This window comes from Blennius ocellaris (genome assembly GCF_963422515.1).
Source record: "Blennius ocellaris genome assembly, chromosome: 14".
Lineage (NCBI taxonomy): Eukaryota > Metazoa > Chordata > Actinopteri > Blenniiformes > Blenniidae > Blennius > Blennius ocellaris.
In genome coordinates this window covers 20,902,519-20,917,119 of record NC_137663.1, presented here as the reverse complement: position 1 = coordinate 20,917,119, position 14,601 = coordinate 20,902,519, and the positions used below count along the sequence as shown (strand labels likewise).

The following is a 14,601-nucleotide window of genomic DNA, read 5'->3' as shown; positions in this document are numbered from 1 at the left end:
CAGAGTTCAGGATTGTGTGTAAATAGGTCAGTGTGAGTCGAGCTGCGAAAGCTTTGTACTCGAGCTGATTGGATGATACTGTGGGAGTGACATTCACTCCAGCCCAAAGAATGAGATTATCTTTTTTTTCTGAGCTACAACAGCATGAACTATGATGAAATAATGTTCTTGGCTGTTTCTCCGGAAAACAGCTTTCATCACATTAAAATTATCACGACTATGATACAAATGTAAACACGTTTATTTATCTGTTTGTCTTTATTTGTATGTGCAGTTCTTTGGATTCTTTTGTGTTGTTTCAGATTGCTATGGGTATTCCTCTTTACCGGATCAAAGACATCAGGATGCTTTATGGGGTCATGCCCTGGGGAGACTGTCCCATTGACTTTGAGAGTCTTTCCACTACACCTTCCCCAAGGGGTCATGTCATCGCAGCACGTATCACCAGTGAAAATCCTGATGAGGTACATTCATGTCTACATAATAGGGAAAACACAAATGATATAATGTTTGGTTCTGATGTGTTTTTTTTTTTATTCATCGTGAATTAATCCTGCTTTTGAATTTTTGCATTTGGTGTGACCATAAAACTCGATGTTTCTGGATTTTTTTCGTCTTATGAGAAGGTCAAATGGTGTGTGTTTGCAGGGTTTCAAGCCGAGCTCTGGTACAGTGCAAGAGCTGAACTTCCGCAGCAACAAGAACGTGTGGGGTTACTTCAGTGTTGCGGCCGCTGGAGGCTTGCATGAGTTTGCAGACTCGCAGTTTGGCCACTGCTTCTCCTGGGGAGAAAATCGTGAAGAAGCCATCTCGTGAGTACTTTGTGAATGAACCAAAGGTATTTGTATTTTTCAATAAATCTTTAGCTTTATTTGTTTTTTTATGTCTTTTTTGCTAGCAACATGGTCGTGGCTCTCAAGGAGCTTTCTATTCGAGGTGACTTCAGGACCACAGTGGAATACCTCATCAAACTGCTGGAGACTGAAAGTTTCCAGCACAACACTATTGACACTGGGTGGCTGGACAGGCTTATCTCAGAGAAGATGCAGGTGTGTAAAGATGTATTTCTGGAGCCTGGATGCTCTTAAAGAAAGCTACGATGTACTGACACACTGACCCATGTCGTAAAGTCATTCAGTTGAGCTGTGTGTCCGCACAGTTTGTTTTCAGATTTGGATGTCTGATATTAAGTGTGTGTTGCATGCAGGCAGAGCGTCCCGATACCATGTTGGGAATTGTGAGCGGTGCTCTGCATGTGGCAGACGTCAATCTAAGAAACAGTGTGTCCAACTTTCTGCATTCTCTAGAAAGGTAAATTAAGTGCATGTGATGCTAACTAATTTTAAGATGTTACTGGAAAAAAAAAAAAAAGTCTCAAATATAAAATACAAAACTCATTTTCCTCCCTAACCAGAGGCCAGGTGCTGCCAGCACACACACTTCTCAACACTGTGGATGTAGAGCTGATTTACGAAGGGACGAAATACGTCCTGACGGTGACGCGTCAGTCTCCCAACTCGTATGTGGTCATCATGAACCACTCTTCTGCCGAGGTGGACGTCCATCGGCTCAGCGACGGCGGTCTGCTTCTATCTTATGATGGCAGCAGCTACACAACTTACATGAAGGAGGAAGTGGACAGGTAAGGTGGAATGATCATTAGTGTCTTATTGACTTTGCGACATAATTACAAGAGAAAAACGTCATCAAGTGGTAGAGCTCTTAAAATTCTGTTAATCTACAGGTATCGCATCACCATTGGGAACAAGACTTGTGTTTTTGAGAAGGAGAACGATCCCTCGCTGTTGAGGTCTCCCTCTGCTGGGAAGCTCATTCAGTACACAGTTGAAGACGGCGGCCATGTGTTTGCCGGCCAGTGCTATGCCGAAATAGAGGTACAGCATGTTCAGGCTTTCCCATGCGGCGAAGGAATCGGTACAAAAATATGTATTATGTCAAGCTGCATGGAGGTTAATGTTTTGAATTTCAGGTCATGAAGATGGTGATGACACTCACTGCTGCAGAGTCTGGCTGTATTCACTATGTGAAGAGGCCTGGAGCAGCGTTGGAGCCTGGCTGTATTATTGCCAAGCTGCAGCTGGATGATCCAAGCAGAGTGCAGCAGGTAATTGCTCTTTTTAAAATGGGCAAGTGTACTTTGTACACATTTGTGTCTATAGCTGAGCTGTCATTTAGGGCTCATTTACACTTGGTGTTGACATGTGTTTCAAGTGAACAGATCGGGACGCATCGGACCACATAGGTTTTGTAGTGTAAACAGTCATGTAATACAAATGCGCTCCGGGATGGTGATGTTGCAGGAAAATCCATCATATGTAATACATAAACATCTTCAGTCCGTGTCATGTTTTAAAGAGACTGCGCCGGTCTGAGTTTCAGTCTTTCGTAAAAGTATCCCAAGTTACATGTAAACAAAGCACAACATTCAAATTTGGGACAACTTTATAAATACATTTTCACTACATCAGAACAAGTATGTGTGTTTATCTTGTAGGCAGAGCTGCACACTGGCGCACTGCCATCTATCCAGGCAGTAGCTCTGAGAGGGGAGAAGCTGCACAGGGTCTTCCACAACACACTGGATCATCTTGTTCACTTAATGAATGGCTTCTGTCTTCCTGAGCCTTTTTTCAGTATTAAGGTAAGATTTAAAGCCAGCGCGTCATCGTTTTCATCTATGGATTCGTTTTGTTAACAGTGAAACCAACCAAATATTCTCCTGTTGGTGTAGTTGAAAGAGTGGGTGGAAAGGCTAATGAAGACCATGCGAGATCCCTCTCTGCCACTGCTGGAGCTTCAAGACATCATGACAAGTGTGTCAGGTCGTATCCCCCCCGCTGTGGAGAAAGCCATCAAGAAGGAGATGGCTCAGTATGCCAGCAACATCACCTCAGTGCTCTGCCAGTTCCCCAGTCAGCAGGTGCCCGCACAAGCCTTCTTATAGACACTGTAGCACCTTGGGAACAAAGAAATGTTTCTGTAGTTTCCACTATAGCTTAAAACTTTCTAAATGGGATCGTTTCACCACTGGAATTCTCCAATGGGTTCTAACATCTTTTTTTCACTTTAATCACATTTCTGTAGGACAGTAACACTCAGTAATTTATAGAAAGTCATAAAAATTACCTTAAGTATTACAATTATCACATGTTCGCATGTATTTTCTAACTATTATTGTTTGGCAGAAATGTGAAAGCTACCAAATATGTCCACTTTCACCTGATGAAGCGTTTCTGACGGTCCCAGATAAAAAGAAAACCGATGATTTAAAACTACTCAAATATATGTATTTGTTTTAGTGGTTGATTTTTATTACAAAATGTGACAGTTTGGGGACAGGGTTTCTCGGCTTCTCAGCTCTATTGCTCTTTTCTTTGTGCATCAAGGTTTTATCATAAATTGCGTATTTTTTAGTTTGCAGTGACAGTTTGCATAACATAGTCATATTAAGTCAAGGCACATAACCCACATTGTACCCAGATTAAATGCCTCTGAGTCTATACTGCTACTGGGATTAAATACTTATATTGATTATCTCCTTTGTTACTAGATTGCAAACATCCTGGACAGCCATGCAGCAACTCTTAACAAGAAGTCGGAGAGAGAAGTTTTCTTCATGAACACACAAAGCATCGTTCAGCTGGTGCAAAAGTGAGATTTATAAACCACCCCCCCCCAATTGCATAATCTTTTTCATTGATCATCTACAAGTTCAACCTGTTCATGTCCTCAACAGGTATCGAAGTGGTATCCGTGGACACATGAAGGCAGTGGTGATGGATTTGCTCAGGCAATATCTGAAAGTAGAGATTCAGTTTCAGAATGGTACAGAGCAGCACCCACACATTAATTGCTGCTTCGAAAGACTCACTGTGTTGACATGTTACCATATTAAGCATTTAAACAAAATACTTTCTTTCTGTCCATGTTCACGCTTCTTTAGAAAGATTTCCTTGAGTTTTTAACTTCATTTCCTCTGTGCAATGGCTAACTAAGCCCACCTGTTCCACCCTGTTAACAGGACACTACGACAAGTGTGTCTTCACACTGCGTGAAGAAAACAAAGGTGACATGGCAAATGTGCTCAACTATATCTTCTCCCATGCTCAAGTCACCAAGAAGAATCTGCTGGTGACGATGTTGATCGTAAGTTTTATTTCCTACTTAGTCGGTGAAGTCAGACAACTTTATTAGAAATGATTAGGACTGCTGTATTTTTTCACATTAAGTAAAAGAGGGATTCATATTTAATGCTTACGCTGAGGCAAGTTGGTTTGTGTACCAGCAGTGAGTGATTCATTTTAATCACAGTATCCACAATTCCCTCGAGAATTGATTGACTTACTCCTGCAATACCTTACTAGCAAACTGTGATATATCATATAAACCTTACAATTTTGTATGTGTGACTAAGTTGAGAGTACAGTATATCCTGCAGGTGTTTTGGAATATCGTGCCTTCTCTTGTGTCCAGGACCAGCTGTGTGTCCCAGATCCCACACTGACAGATGAGCTCATGACCATTTTAACAGAGCTCACCCAGCTCAGTAAGACAACCAATGCTAAGGTGGCTCTGCGTGCTCGACAGGTCAGATATAAACTTCTCCCTTTTTTGTTGTCATTTTATGTAATATTTAATTTTAAAAAAAATTGCAAGGAAATGAAAACTTGTGATCATATGAAACCATTAAAATATTTCGAAATACTGTATTTCTAATCTACATGATTTTTTCAGAAAAAATCAAGAATAAAAAAAAACAACTAACAAATACTTCACTTTGGAAGTTTCAATATTTTTAATAGTATTGGTTAAATGTACTTTTCCATTTGTGCACCACCAGATGTCACTGTGTACTCGCCACACACACACTGGATTTATGTACTTCAAGCAAAACGTGTGAAAGATATGCTATGAAAGAAACTAAATCTCTTTTTTTTAATGCAGGTGTTAATCGCTTCCCACCTTCCTTCTTATGAGCTACGACACAACCAGGTGGAGTCCATCTTCCTTTCGGCCATCGACATGTATGGACATCAGTTCTGCATTGAAAACCTGCAGGTAGGCAACCAGAAACGAAAACAACATGAATTCTATCTAAGCATGTGGAAAATAAAGACTATTAACATGGCTGCTTGTCTCTCTTTACCCAGAAACTGATTCTTTCAGAAACATCCATCTTTGATGTTCTGCCAAACTTCTTCTACCACAGTAATCAAGTCGTTCGAATGGCTGCGCTGGAGGTCAGAGCCACAATAAGATGAAACAAATATTTCTTAATGGTAAATCTTAAAGAACTTGTGTGTATTTTCTACATCTGACTCACACTTTCTTTGTGTCAAACATTCCTAGGTTTACGTCCGCAGAGCATACATCGCCTACGAGCTCAACAGCGTTCAGCATCGGCAGCTGAAGGACAACACGTGTATCGTGGAGTTCCAGTTCATGCTTCCATCCTCGCATCCCAACAGGTATCACAAACCTGAATGTCTATACCTCCTCCAAATCCGCGCTCCATTTTCTAATGGCACTGTGGATTCAGTAATTATAATAGTCTGTTTTTGCCAGCAAATGTTACGTTCATGATTTTGGCATGTCGACAGTCACAGCTTTGTCATACTATAATAGCTATCATTGCACACTGCTGCCTTCCTCATCAAGATCGATAGCATTTAAGTGCTTCTCGTTCTGGCTTTCTCATAGACAAACAGCATTAACTGATTCAATAATTGTTTACAGCAGAGATGGAGGTGTGTTGCTGTTACGCTAAACATATCTTAGAAATCACCTGTATTTCATGCTCTGTTGTCACATGATATCAAACACATGTGTGATAAATGGATTTCAGTCTCAACTCATCCGTGGTGACAGTCCCTCCCTGACATGCCAGCTATGTGTGACTGTTTGCTGTCCTCCATGTAAATCCCCTTCATGTGCAAAATCTTTCCTCGGAGTGTCAAAAGTATGAGCCATCATCAGGAGTCTCGTGTCAAATGGTCTTCCGTTTGAGAGACAAAAGGAAAGTTGTTTACACCCTGTACAAGTTCAAAACTGAAAGAAAACCAAAGACAAAGATAGAATTTGTCTTGTGCACACGCAGCTTTAGGAAATGCTTGTACACTCACAATACTGTGGTATTCATTGTGTGATTGTGTTTGATTTTTCCTTGTGAGCTTGTGTGTGTATATTTTGGTGGATATTTTGCTATCCTGCTGTGATCTTATGGAAATGCCATTGTATACTTGTTTTATCGCACGCCAGTGATGCACTTTGTGTGAATTAACCCGCATGTTTGTCTCGCTGCGAAGATGGCATGAGAGCATGAGGTTTCCCTTTGTCCTTGTGCAGAGTGAACAGTGACATCTCATGATGCATGTTGTAAGGGGAGCAGGCGCAAATAGGAATGTGTGTTGACTAGTAGATGCAAAAATCAACCGTAACATTATGACCATTCCACTTGTCCTACTGTCACTCCTCACACACAAACTGCAAATCCTCATGTATAGTACAACAGTTTTTTACAGTCGCTGATCAGTTAAATCATGGGCCAGGATTCACCCCCCAGGTCCATCAATTGGTGCACTTCATGTTCTTCCTTGGACGGGTTTTGACAGATACTGAGACCGCGCAAGAGCTGCAGCTTTGTAGATGCTCTGACCCAGTTGTCTCACCATCACAATTTGGTCCTCGTCTCACTGAAATTCTTATCTCTATCCTTTTTTTTCCCTGCTTCCAACACGTCAACTTAGCTGTCTAATTGTTATTCAGATGTCCCTGATCTTAATGTTACAGCATATGGGTGGATATTGCACCTTCATCTAAATTATTCAGGCTTCAAAAAAACAAAAAAAAAACAAGCGCGCACATTGCTCCACCTTGACTGTCTCCCTCGAGTGATGCCTGACACTAACCACTCGGTAATCACTGTCGTTTGATTGCAGAGGGAACATCCCCACTCTCAACAGGTATTGTAAACATTCTTTCTCTTGCATAGACTACTAGTGACTGTAGACCAATTAGCTGCACGAGAAAAGTCAAGTTGAAGTACCAGTAAATTTCCCATCAAGGAGCTGATTGTGTTGGTTGGTGGGACAGGATTCTCTCCTCGAGTCTTGCTTAATGAAATGCAGTATTTCTTAATTACACTGACCACAGCTTGGCCTTTGGCATTCAACTTCTGTGTGTGTGTGTGTGTGTGTGTGTGTGTGTGTGTGTGTGTGTGTGTGTGTGTGTGTGTGTGCGTGTGCGTGTGCGTGTGCGTGTGCGTGCGCGTGTGCGTGCGCGTGCGTGCGTGCGTGCACGCTCTTACTGCCACATGTATGTGCTTCAACATTGAGCAGGTTTGGAATAAATGCCGGGTGTAATATATTGTAACGTGATCAAATTTAGACTCTGAGGTCAATACTTTACCGCAATGCAAATTCCCAGAACTGAAAACTCTTAACTGTCCTGGCAGGAGATTGTCAGCTCCAGTCGTGGACAGTGTAAGGGCCATGGACAGAAAATTAAAGGAAACTATACCCCAGGACCTAAAAGCACAAGATAGTGAATCTCAGGATGATAATTCTGGGAAGAAAAATGCCTCAGACTTGGATTCTGTGGACAGGTTTGAGACGCGAACAAATTAAAACCTCTTGAGTGCTCACTCTGGGTGTAATGCTTTTGGTACAACTTGTAATCAGACTAACAGGCCGCAGAATGAAACTTAATTCTTCAAAGGTTGTTTCTGGTGGTATTATGTTGTGAAAAGAATTCTTTTGACTTAATTTGACTAACATGGTTTTAAAAGAACTCTTTACCTATCCCTGTGTTCAATTTTCATGGTGCAAACCTCATTCCGTTGTTCTACTAAAGGGGAACCCTATGAGGCTTTCACATCTTTTCCATATATATTATTAATCCCAACACCTCAAACTGCTGGGGGAAAAAAAAAAGAGAAGTGATTGCGAGGTTCAATAAGCTGTAGTGGGCAAATCCTAACAAAGTCAGTCTTGTCGTCCAGCAGACCATGTTGTGATGGTTCTCTGTCCACACCCTAGGATGTCCTTCTCCTCCAACCTGAATCACTACGGCATGGTTCATGTGGCCAGCGTGAGCGATGTTCTGCTCGATACCTCTTTCACGCCACCATGCCAGCGTATGGGAGCCATGGTGGCCTTTCGCTCCTTCCAGGAGTTCACAAGGTCAGCCAAATCCAAATGTTTGTCATAGTTGAAGGTAATTTACAAGTGTGACTTAAGGGATTGCAACAGGTCTTTCCATTTTTTTTACAGGAACATTCCAGATGTGTTGAGCTGCTTCTCTGACTCGCCGCCCCCGAGTCCCACCTTCCCAGAGGGAGGCAATCCCGTCCTGTACGGCGAAGAAGACAACAAGGTGACGAGGACACTCCTCTGCCGGCCACCAGCTCACCGTCGATCCATAGGAGTGTAACTTGGTCATAAATATGGAATCATTTTGTCATTTAGAGTATGCTGGATGAGCCCATCCATATCCTGAACGTAGCGATAAAGACCGACAGCGACATGGACGATGACGGCCTGGCCGCAATGTTCCGGGAGTTCACTCAGTCAAAGGTGGCACATTTATTATGTCTTGATTCCACTAGAATGTTGAAAATGATTTAGAAAGTGTGCACCATGCTGACATATATGCTCGTATTGCAGAAATCCCTCTTGTTTGAGCACGGCATCCGACGGCTAACTTTCCTGGTGGCTCAGAAGGTGAGGTATCTGCTCAACCTCAAAACGGCTCAATGTGTTCACAACCCGCTGCTTCGCATGTCACAAAATTCAGAAGCTCTGACTCGCTTGCACCAAAATGTGATAGATTAACTCAGTGGTGCATTGTTCTTCTGTATTTACTAATATTTGCTGATTATAATCTCTGGAATGATTTTCTGTTTGTCTGTGTCTCTTTCTGCATGCCTTGCTTTTGCTTCGTTCTTGACGACAGGATTTCAGGAAGCAAGTCAACTGTGAGTTGGATCAAAGGTTTCATGTGAGTAATAATATTTAAAAAAAATTAAAAACATAAATCTGGCCAAGTTTAATATAAAAACAGGCTGAAAGTGTCATTCACCAGACAACCTGTAGGAGGCAGGTTGATGACATCAAACACATTTCAGTTAAAAGTGACTTTTTAATCTTTACCTTAAGGGTAAGTAGTATTATGAAACTATGATTTCACATTCAACTCTGTTTTGAATAATTAAGTATTTGTGCTTGTTTTGGTTACTGAACCTAAATAGAGCTTTCCGGTATACTTTTACTTCCTGTATTTTAGCATAAATATCAAATTTACATTCTTCCTGCATTCTTAAATGGACTTGTTCTTTATTTTAACTGCCGTGCACAAGAACAATTCTTGACTTTTAGTGAAATAATCAAAAGAGTTGGTAACAGTTATCGTACTGACACTGCAGAAGGCCACAAATAAAGAAGTTAAATCAATATATGCTCATGTCAAATCAATAATTGTTGAATGCCGTGACTTTGTTTCTCTTTTAATTGGAATTCATCATGTTTTGTTCATCTGTGTTATCAGTGTTTCTGACATTACTACGAAGTAGGCTATAAAAATGTTTTGCAATAACAGGTCTCCTCTGTGTGTGTGTGTGTCTGTGTCTGTGTGTGCGTGTGTGTGCGTGTGCGTGTGTGTGCGTGTGCGTGTGTGCGCGCCGTTGTATTGCTCACATTAATACCCTCAATTGTAGTTGAAGTTCAACATTTGTTTAAGTGTGACTGAAGTAAAGAATGCATAACTTTTCACATTTATAACAAAATCTTTCCGATTTGTGTAGTTAGCAAGATTTTGTATCTAATTTATCGATTTGTCTCAGTGCTTTGATTTATAGTATGAGAGAGTAGCTCAAAAGGCCAGCCTTTAGGTTTGCAATCATGACACATCATCTGTTGAACAGCCACAAACATTCAGATGAGAGCAGTCATGATGAGGATTTAGGGCAGGATTACAGTTTGAGAAAAGCCCACTTCTTTTCTGCTGCTGTCATTTTGACAATAGACTTTGATTTCTCTCCTGATGGAGCCACAGCCTTTGATGAGAGCTAATCAAGCAAATGTCGCCACCATCATGCCGCCCTGTTACGTGAAGGGTTGTTTTAGCAGTTTGGCACCATTATGTTCACCCGAAAAAGACTTTTTTTTTTATATCCCGAGTTCACTATTATGTGGAGGGTGAATGTGATATGCAATCACAGCATCAAATCACAACCCGTGGAGGTTTCCAGTGCGCCTATCAATCCCTTGCTGCTCTCATTGCCACGTAGGCCGTGAGTTGATGAGAGTATCTTGCAATCGGTCTGCCATTGTTTTGGCAAGTGGGACACTTCATCTGATAACGTCAAACACGGCTCCGAGGCATTATTCAGATGATCACATGTCTCCGGGAAGAAAGAAAAAAAATGTTTTATTCATTGGCGTAGTGAGGGGCACATATGTAGCCTATTGCTATTATTATGTTAGCTTGCCGGTCTGAATGAATACACAGTGATTTTTTGATAGGTAAATTGCAGTAGTAAAGGAGCACAAGGCCCAGTGCTTTCGGTCCAAAACCCCTGATCATCACTCCTCAATACTCTTATACCTACCTATTAAGCGGTTTAAGCAAATTTTGAAGCAGCATTTTACCTGCTGAAATTGTTGCCTTGCATGTCTGTTCTGTATTTATTTATTTTTTTTGTTAATTGCTATCTATGCAACAAAGCTTTATTGTATATATTATAATTTTCTCATCTTTTCGTTGTCTCACTGTTGTTTACACAGAGGGAATTCCCCAAGTTCTTTACATTCCGTGCCAGAGATAAGGTATGTCTTTTTATTTTACATGTTCTTATTTAACTTCTTTAAACACATTTGATGAAATGTCAAATTAAAAATTGGCTTTTGTACTGGAAATATAAAGTGCTGTACAGAGGAGTTGGTGCATTTGTTTTTATTATTTGATTCAATTTAAAATGAAAACTCACTTTTTGAAATCAAAACTGAAAAAAAAAACTTGACCAGCACCCAGTAATGCTGATTTTCATTCCGTGACAATCAGTAGTAGCTCTTCATTTCCGCTTCCCCTGATGGTTTCTCTACAATGACACCACTAAAACTCATTAAAGTAATGAACTCCTTAATTATGTCTCCCATTTAAGAGAAATGACACCCATTAGTAGCTTTCTGAGATTGCCCATGATTTCATTTACTTAATACAGTGTGAGTCTCGTAGGCCTCATTGTGCTCTTAAACCAAACGAGTACTTCCAGAATTGCCAATTTCATCCACTTCAGTGCCTGTAAGAGGTGCTGAAAGGAAAGTCTAACTTGAAAAGTGTCTCGTGAAATTCTTGAAACAATCTAATTTCAAAGCCAGGGAGTGTCGCATTGCCGTTTTGTGACTTTTCCTCTTCCGTTTGTTTTGTTAGTTTGTAGAGGACAGGATCTATCGGCATCTAGAGCCGGCTTTGGCATTCCAGTTGGAGCTCAATCGCATGCGCAACTTTGCCTTAACGGCCATCCCATGCGCCAACCACAAGATGCACCTGTACCTGGGTGCAGCCCGCGTGGAGGTGGGCACGGAGGTTACGGACTACCGTTTCTTTGTCCGAGCCATCATCCGCCATTCGGATCTGGTCACAAAGGTAAGACTACAAAAAGAGCTTCTCTGTTGGGTTTAGCCTTTTTTTGTTTTATAGTACACTCACGCCAGTTTATCCTTAAAAAACAAAACACATCCCCTACTTACAGTTCCATCATTCTGTTCCTTCAATAGGAAGCCTCCTTTGAATACCTTCACAATGAAGCGGAGCGTCTGCTGCTTGAAGCCATGGACGAACTGGAGGTGGCTTTTAACAACACAACAGTTCGAACTGACTGCAACCACATCTTCCTCAACTTCGTCCCCACAGTCATCATGGACCCATCAAAGGTTTTTGATGAAACTGTGCACACAGAAAACATGCTATTATTGGTTTTCCCATGGCTAATTTTCCCCCTCTGCTCTCAGATTGAAGAGTCTGTGCGCTCTATGGTGATGCGGTACGGCAGCCGTCTGTGGAAGCTGCGTGTCCTCCAGGCCGAGCTGAAGATTAACATTCGGCTGACCCCAACTGGAAAGCAAATTCCAATCCGGCTCTTCCTCACTAATGAGTCAGGTTACTACTTGGACATCAGCTTGTACAAGGAGGTCACTGATTCCCGAACGGGACAGGTGGGGCCCAAAGACCGACAGGTGGGACGCTCATACATCTTCCATCTCAGCTACTTAATTGTCCAATTAGTGGAAAAGGGTTTAAACTCCATCCGTTAACTCTCATCTATCACAAACACGGTTGGTCAAATGATCTCTTGTAGAGTTAGATGTAGAAATTACCTTCGTTATACATAACAAATTGAAAATGCATCGATTTGGGGAGAGATCCCGAATGGAATGTTTTACTCTTTGCCTCATGGACAACTCTTCAGTAATTTGTTTGTTCTCACAGCAGATCAGGTAAGATAACATTCATCAAGCCATCGATTCATCTAACCAACCTCAATCTTGTTCATTCAGTTAAAAGTCAATGCTGAATAAATAAAAGTCTGTATGAAGCAATGAAGAAATAGACCAAATTAGGTGCTAATTTCTTTTATCTATCCATCATAATGATATGCATTTTTCGCCTCTTTGAGTTGTTTTGAAAACATTTTGTTATAAAATGCATAAATACAGTCTTTGTGGGTTTTGCTCACAAGTGGGTCGGTGGCTGTGAAAAACATTCACAATCATCATAATTATCATGAACAAACTCATGCCTTCATTGTGATGCCAAGGCTTTTTGGGGGGTAGTCACTTCGACTGTGAAGTAACTCCCCCCATACCTGTCTTCTAGATCATGTTCCAAGCATACGGAGACAAGCAAGGCCCCTTGCATGGCATGCTGATCAACACACCGTACGTCACCAAGGACCTGCTGCAGTCGAAACGCTTCCAGGCACAGTCTCTGGGAACAACCTACGTCTATGATTTCCCAGAAATGTTTCGACAGGTAAAGCTCACAAACGTGCTCTTCAAACACCAAATCGAAATACGGAACCATGACTGATTTGACTGTTTTGTTTTCTTTTTTTCCAGGCTCTGAAAAAGTTGTGGCACTCGACACAGAATTATGCCCTCTTGCCCTCTTGCCCTCTTCCATCTGAGCTGCTGACCTTCACAGAGCTTGTTCTTGACGCCCAAGGTCAGCTGGTGCAAATGAACCGTCTGCCAGGGGGCAATGAGGTCAGTGTTTAAAGCATCCTCATTGTTTTTTTGTTGTTGTTGTTTTTTCACTCTGAAGTTTCACGCAGAGAAAGATCTCTATCAAGGGAGAAATGACCCAGGTCACATACGTTACAAAATTACAAGAGACAAAGTATAAAACTCAAAACAAGTATCAAAAGGAAGAAAATTCTAAGAAGACACAGTAAAAACAAACAAAACTCCTTCCTTCAGCAGATTCATATTGAAACTTTAAACCTAAAAAATGGCATAGAAATACCTTTTTTTTTTTTTCAATCAAAAAAGAGATTACGCTCATTTTTGTGGGGCTTTTTCTGTTCACTTATGTCAAAATGTGCAATTTCCTTTTCTCTCTGTAGGTGTCTCTGTGTTTCTGTGGCTTTTCTCTGTAGTGCTTGTTAAACACTTTGTTTTATGGCAAATCCTAATTCATCATAGAGAATGTTCAATGAAAAGAAAATCACTATTTGTAATGCTTTTTATTCACTGAAAGATAAAAAGGGTTCATTCTCTATTAACTGACTTGTATTTAAATATGTCTCACCACTGAGGTATCAATTGTATTTGTAGAGACTGAAAAGCCTTTTTGTTTTGTTTTGTTTTTGTTTTTTTCTCCAGATTGGTATGGTGGCATGGCGGATGACACTGCGAACACCGGAGTATCCAACAGGGCGAGAAATTATTGTCATAAGTAATGACATCACACACAAGATCGGCTCTTTTGGGCCCCAGGAGGACGTGCTGTTCCTGCGAGCCTCCGAAATGGCGAGAGACAGCGGCATCCCCAGAATCTACATTGCAGCCAACAGCGGCGCCCGCATCGGCCTGGCGGAGGAAATCAGACACATGTTCCACGTGGCCTGGCAAGATCCTACTGACCCTTATAAGGTCAGTCTCGAGCACTACGAGGCTTATTATTTCATTTTAAATTGGATATATTCACTCTGCGTTATGGTAACCTGAACACACCAGTGTGTATTTAAGTCGGGGATAATTCTGGATTTTTTTCTTTTCAAAATCATTTTCGTCAGTCATTCTGATTTAATCCGACACAGACATTCCAGCCATTTACGACTATTATTGTGTTAATTAAAAAGCTGCATACATTCCACTTTTTTTGAATTTTTGTTTTGTGCTTTGTGATTAAATTCTCATTGTTATCTACCCCGCAGGGCTTCAAGTACCTCTACCTCACGCCTCAGGATTACAAAAAGGTTTCAGCTCTAAACTCGGTGCACTGCGAACACATAGAAGATGAGGGTGAATCCAGGTACTTTTTTTTTATATAATGCATATTGATGCTGAGGTTTGTGTATGA

General features: G+C 41.2%; 1 protein-coding gene across 5 annotated transcripts in view; it reads left to right on the top strand.

Annotated features, from left to right (window-relative positions):
* The window catches only part of acaca (acetyl-CoA carboxylase alpha), a 34,162-nt gene that overhangs the window by 8,578 nt on the left and 10,983 nt on the right, over window positions 1-14,601 (top strand). Inside the window, exons 12-42 of one of the 5 annotated variants that reach the window (XM_080508558.1) lie at window positions 303-464; window positions 649-812; window positions 899-1,049; window positions 1,208-1,311; window positions 1,415-1,642; window positions 1,745-1,895; window positions 1,991-2,125; window positions 2,516-2,662; window positions 2,753-2,941; window positions 3,572-3,672; window positions 3,758-3,846; window positions 4,043-4,167; window positions 4,495-4,608; window positions 4,966-5,079; window positions 5,172-5,261; window positions 5,371-5,489; window positions 6,960-6,983; window positions 7,475-7,624; window positions 8,058-8,201; window positions 8,292-8,394; window positions 8,487-8,594; window positions 8,685-8,741; window positions 8,974-9,018; window positions 10,803-10,844; window positions 11,449-11,664; window positions 11,796-11,951; window positions 12,030-12,254; window positions 12,895-13,050; window positions 13,137-13,283; window positions 13,902-14,171; window positions 14,456-14,553. In XM_080508558.1, coding sequence (XP_080364684.1) covers window positions 303-464; window positions 649-812; window positions 899-1,049; window positions 1,208-1,311; window positions 1,415-1,642; window positions 1,745-1,895; window positions 1,991-2,125; window positions 2,516-2,662; window positions 2,753-2,941; window positions 3,572-3,672; window positions 3,758-3,846; window positions 4,043-4,167; window positions 4,495-4,608; window positions 4,966-5,079; window positions 5,172-5,261; window positions 5,371-5,489; window positions 6,960-6,983; window positions 7,475-7,624; window positions 8,058-8,201; window positions 8,292-8,394; window positions 8,487-8,594; window positions 8,685-8,741; window positions 8,974-9,018; window positions 10,803-10,844; window positions 11,449-11,664; window positions 11,796-11,951; window positions 12,030-12,254; window positions 12,895-13,050; window positions 13,137-13,283; window positions 13,902-14,171; window positions 14,456-14,553 — 4,124 coding nt within the window. Of the gene's footprint in view, window positions 1-302; window positions 465-648; window positions 813-898; window positions 1,050-1,207; window positions 1,312-1,414; window positions 1,643-1,744; window positions 1,896-1,990; window positions 2,126-2,515; window positions 2,663-2,752; window positions 2,942-3,571; window positions 3,673-3,757; window positions 3,847-4,042; window positions 4,168-4,494; window positions 4,609-4,965; window positions 5,080-5,171; window positions 5,262-5,370; window positions 5,490-6,959; window positions 6,984-7,474; window positions 7,625-8,057; window positions 8,202-8,291; window positions 8,395-8,486; window positions 8,595-8,684; window positions 8,742-8,973; window positions 9,019-10,802; window positions 10,845-11,448; window positions 11,665-11,795; window positions 11,952-12,029; window positions 12,255-12,894; window positions 13,051-13,136; window positions 13,284-13,901; window positions 14,172-14,455; window positions 14,554-14,601 lie in introns of those variants that run through there. The other 4 variants (XM_080508559.1, XM_080508560.1, XM_080508561.1 and 1 more) reach the window with 4 other exon arrangements.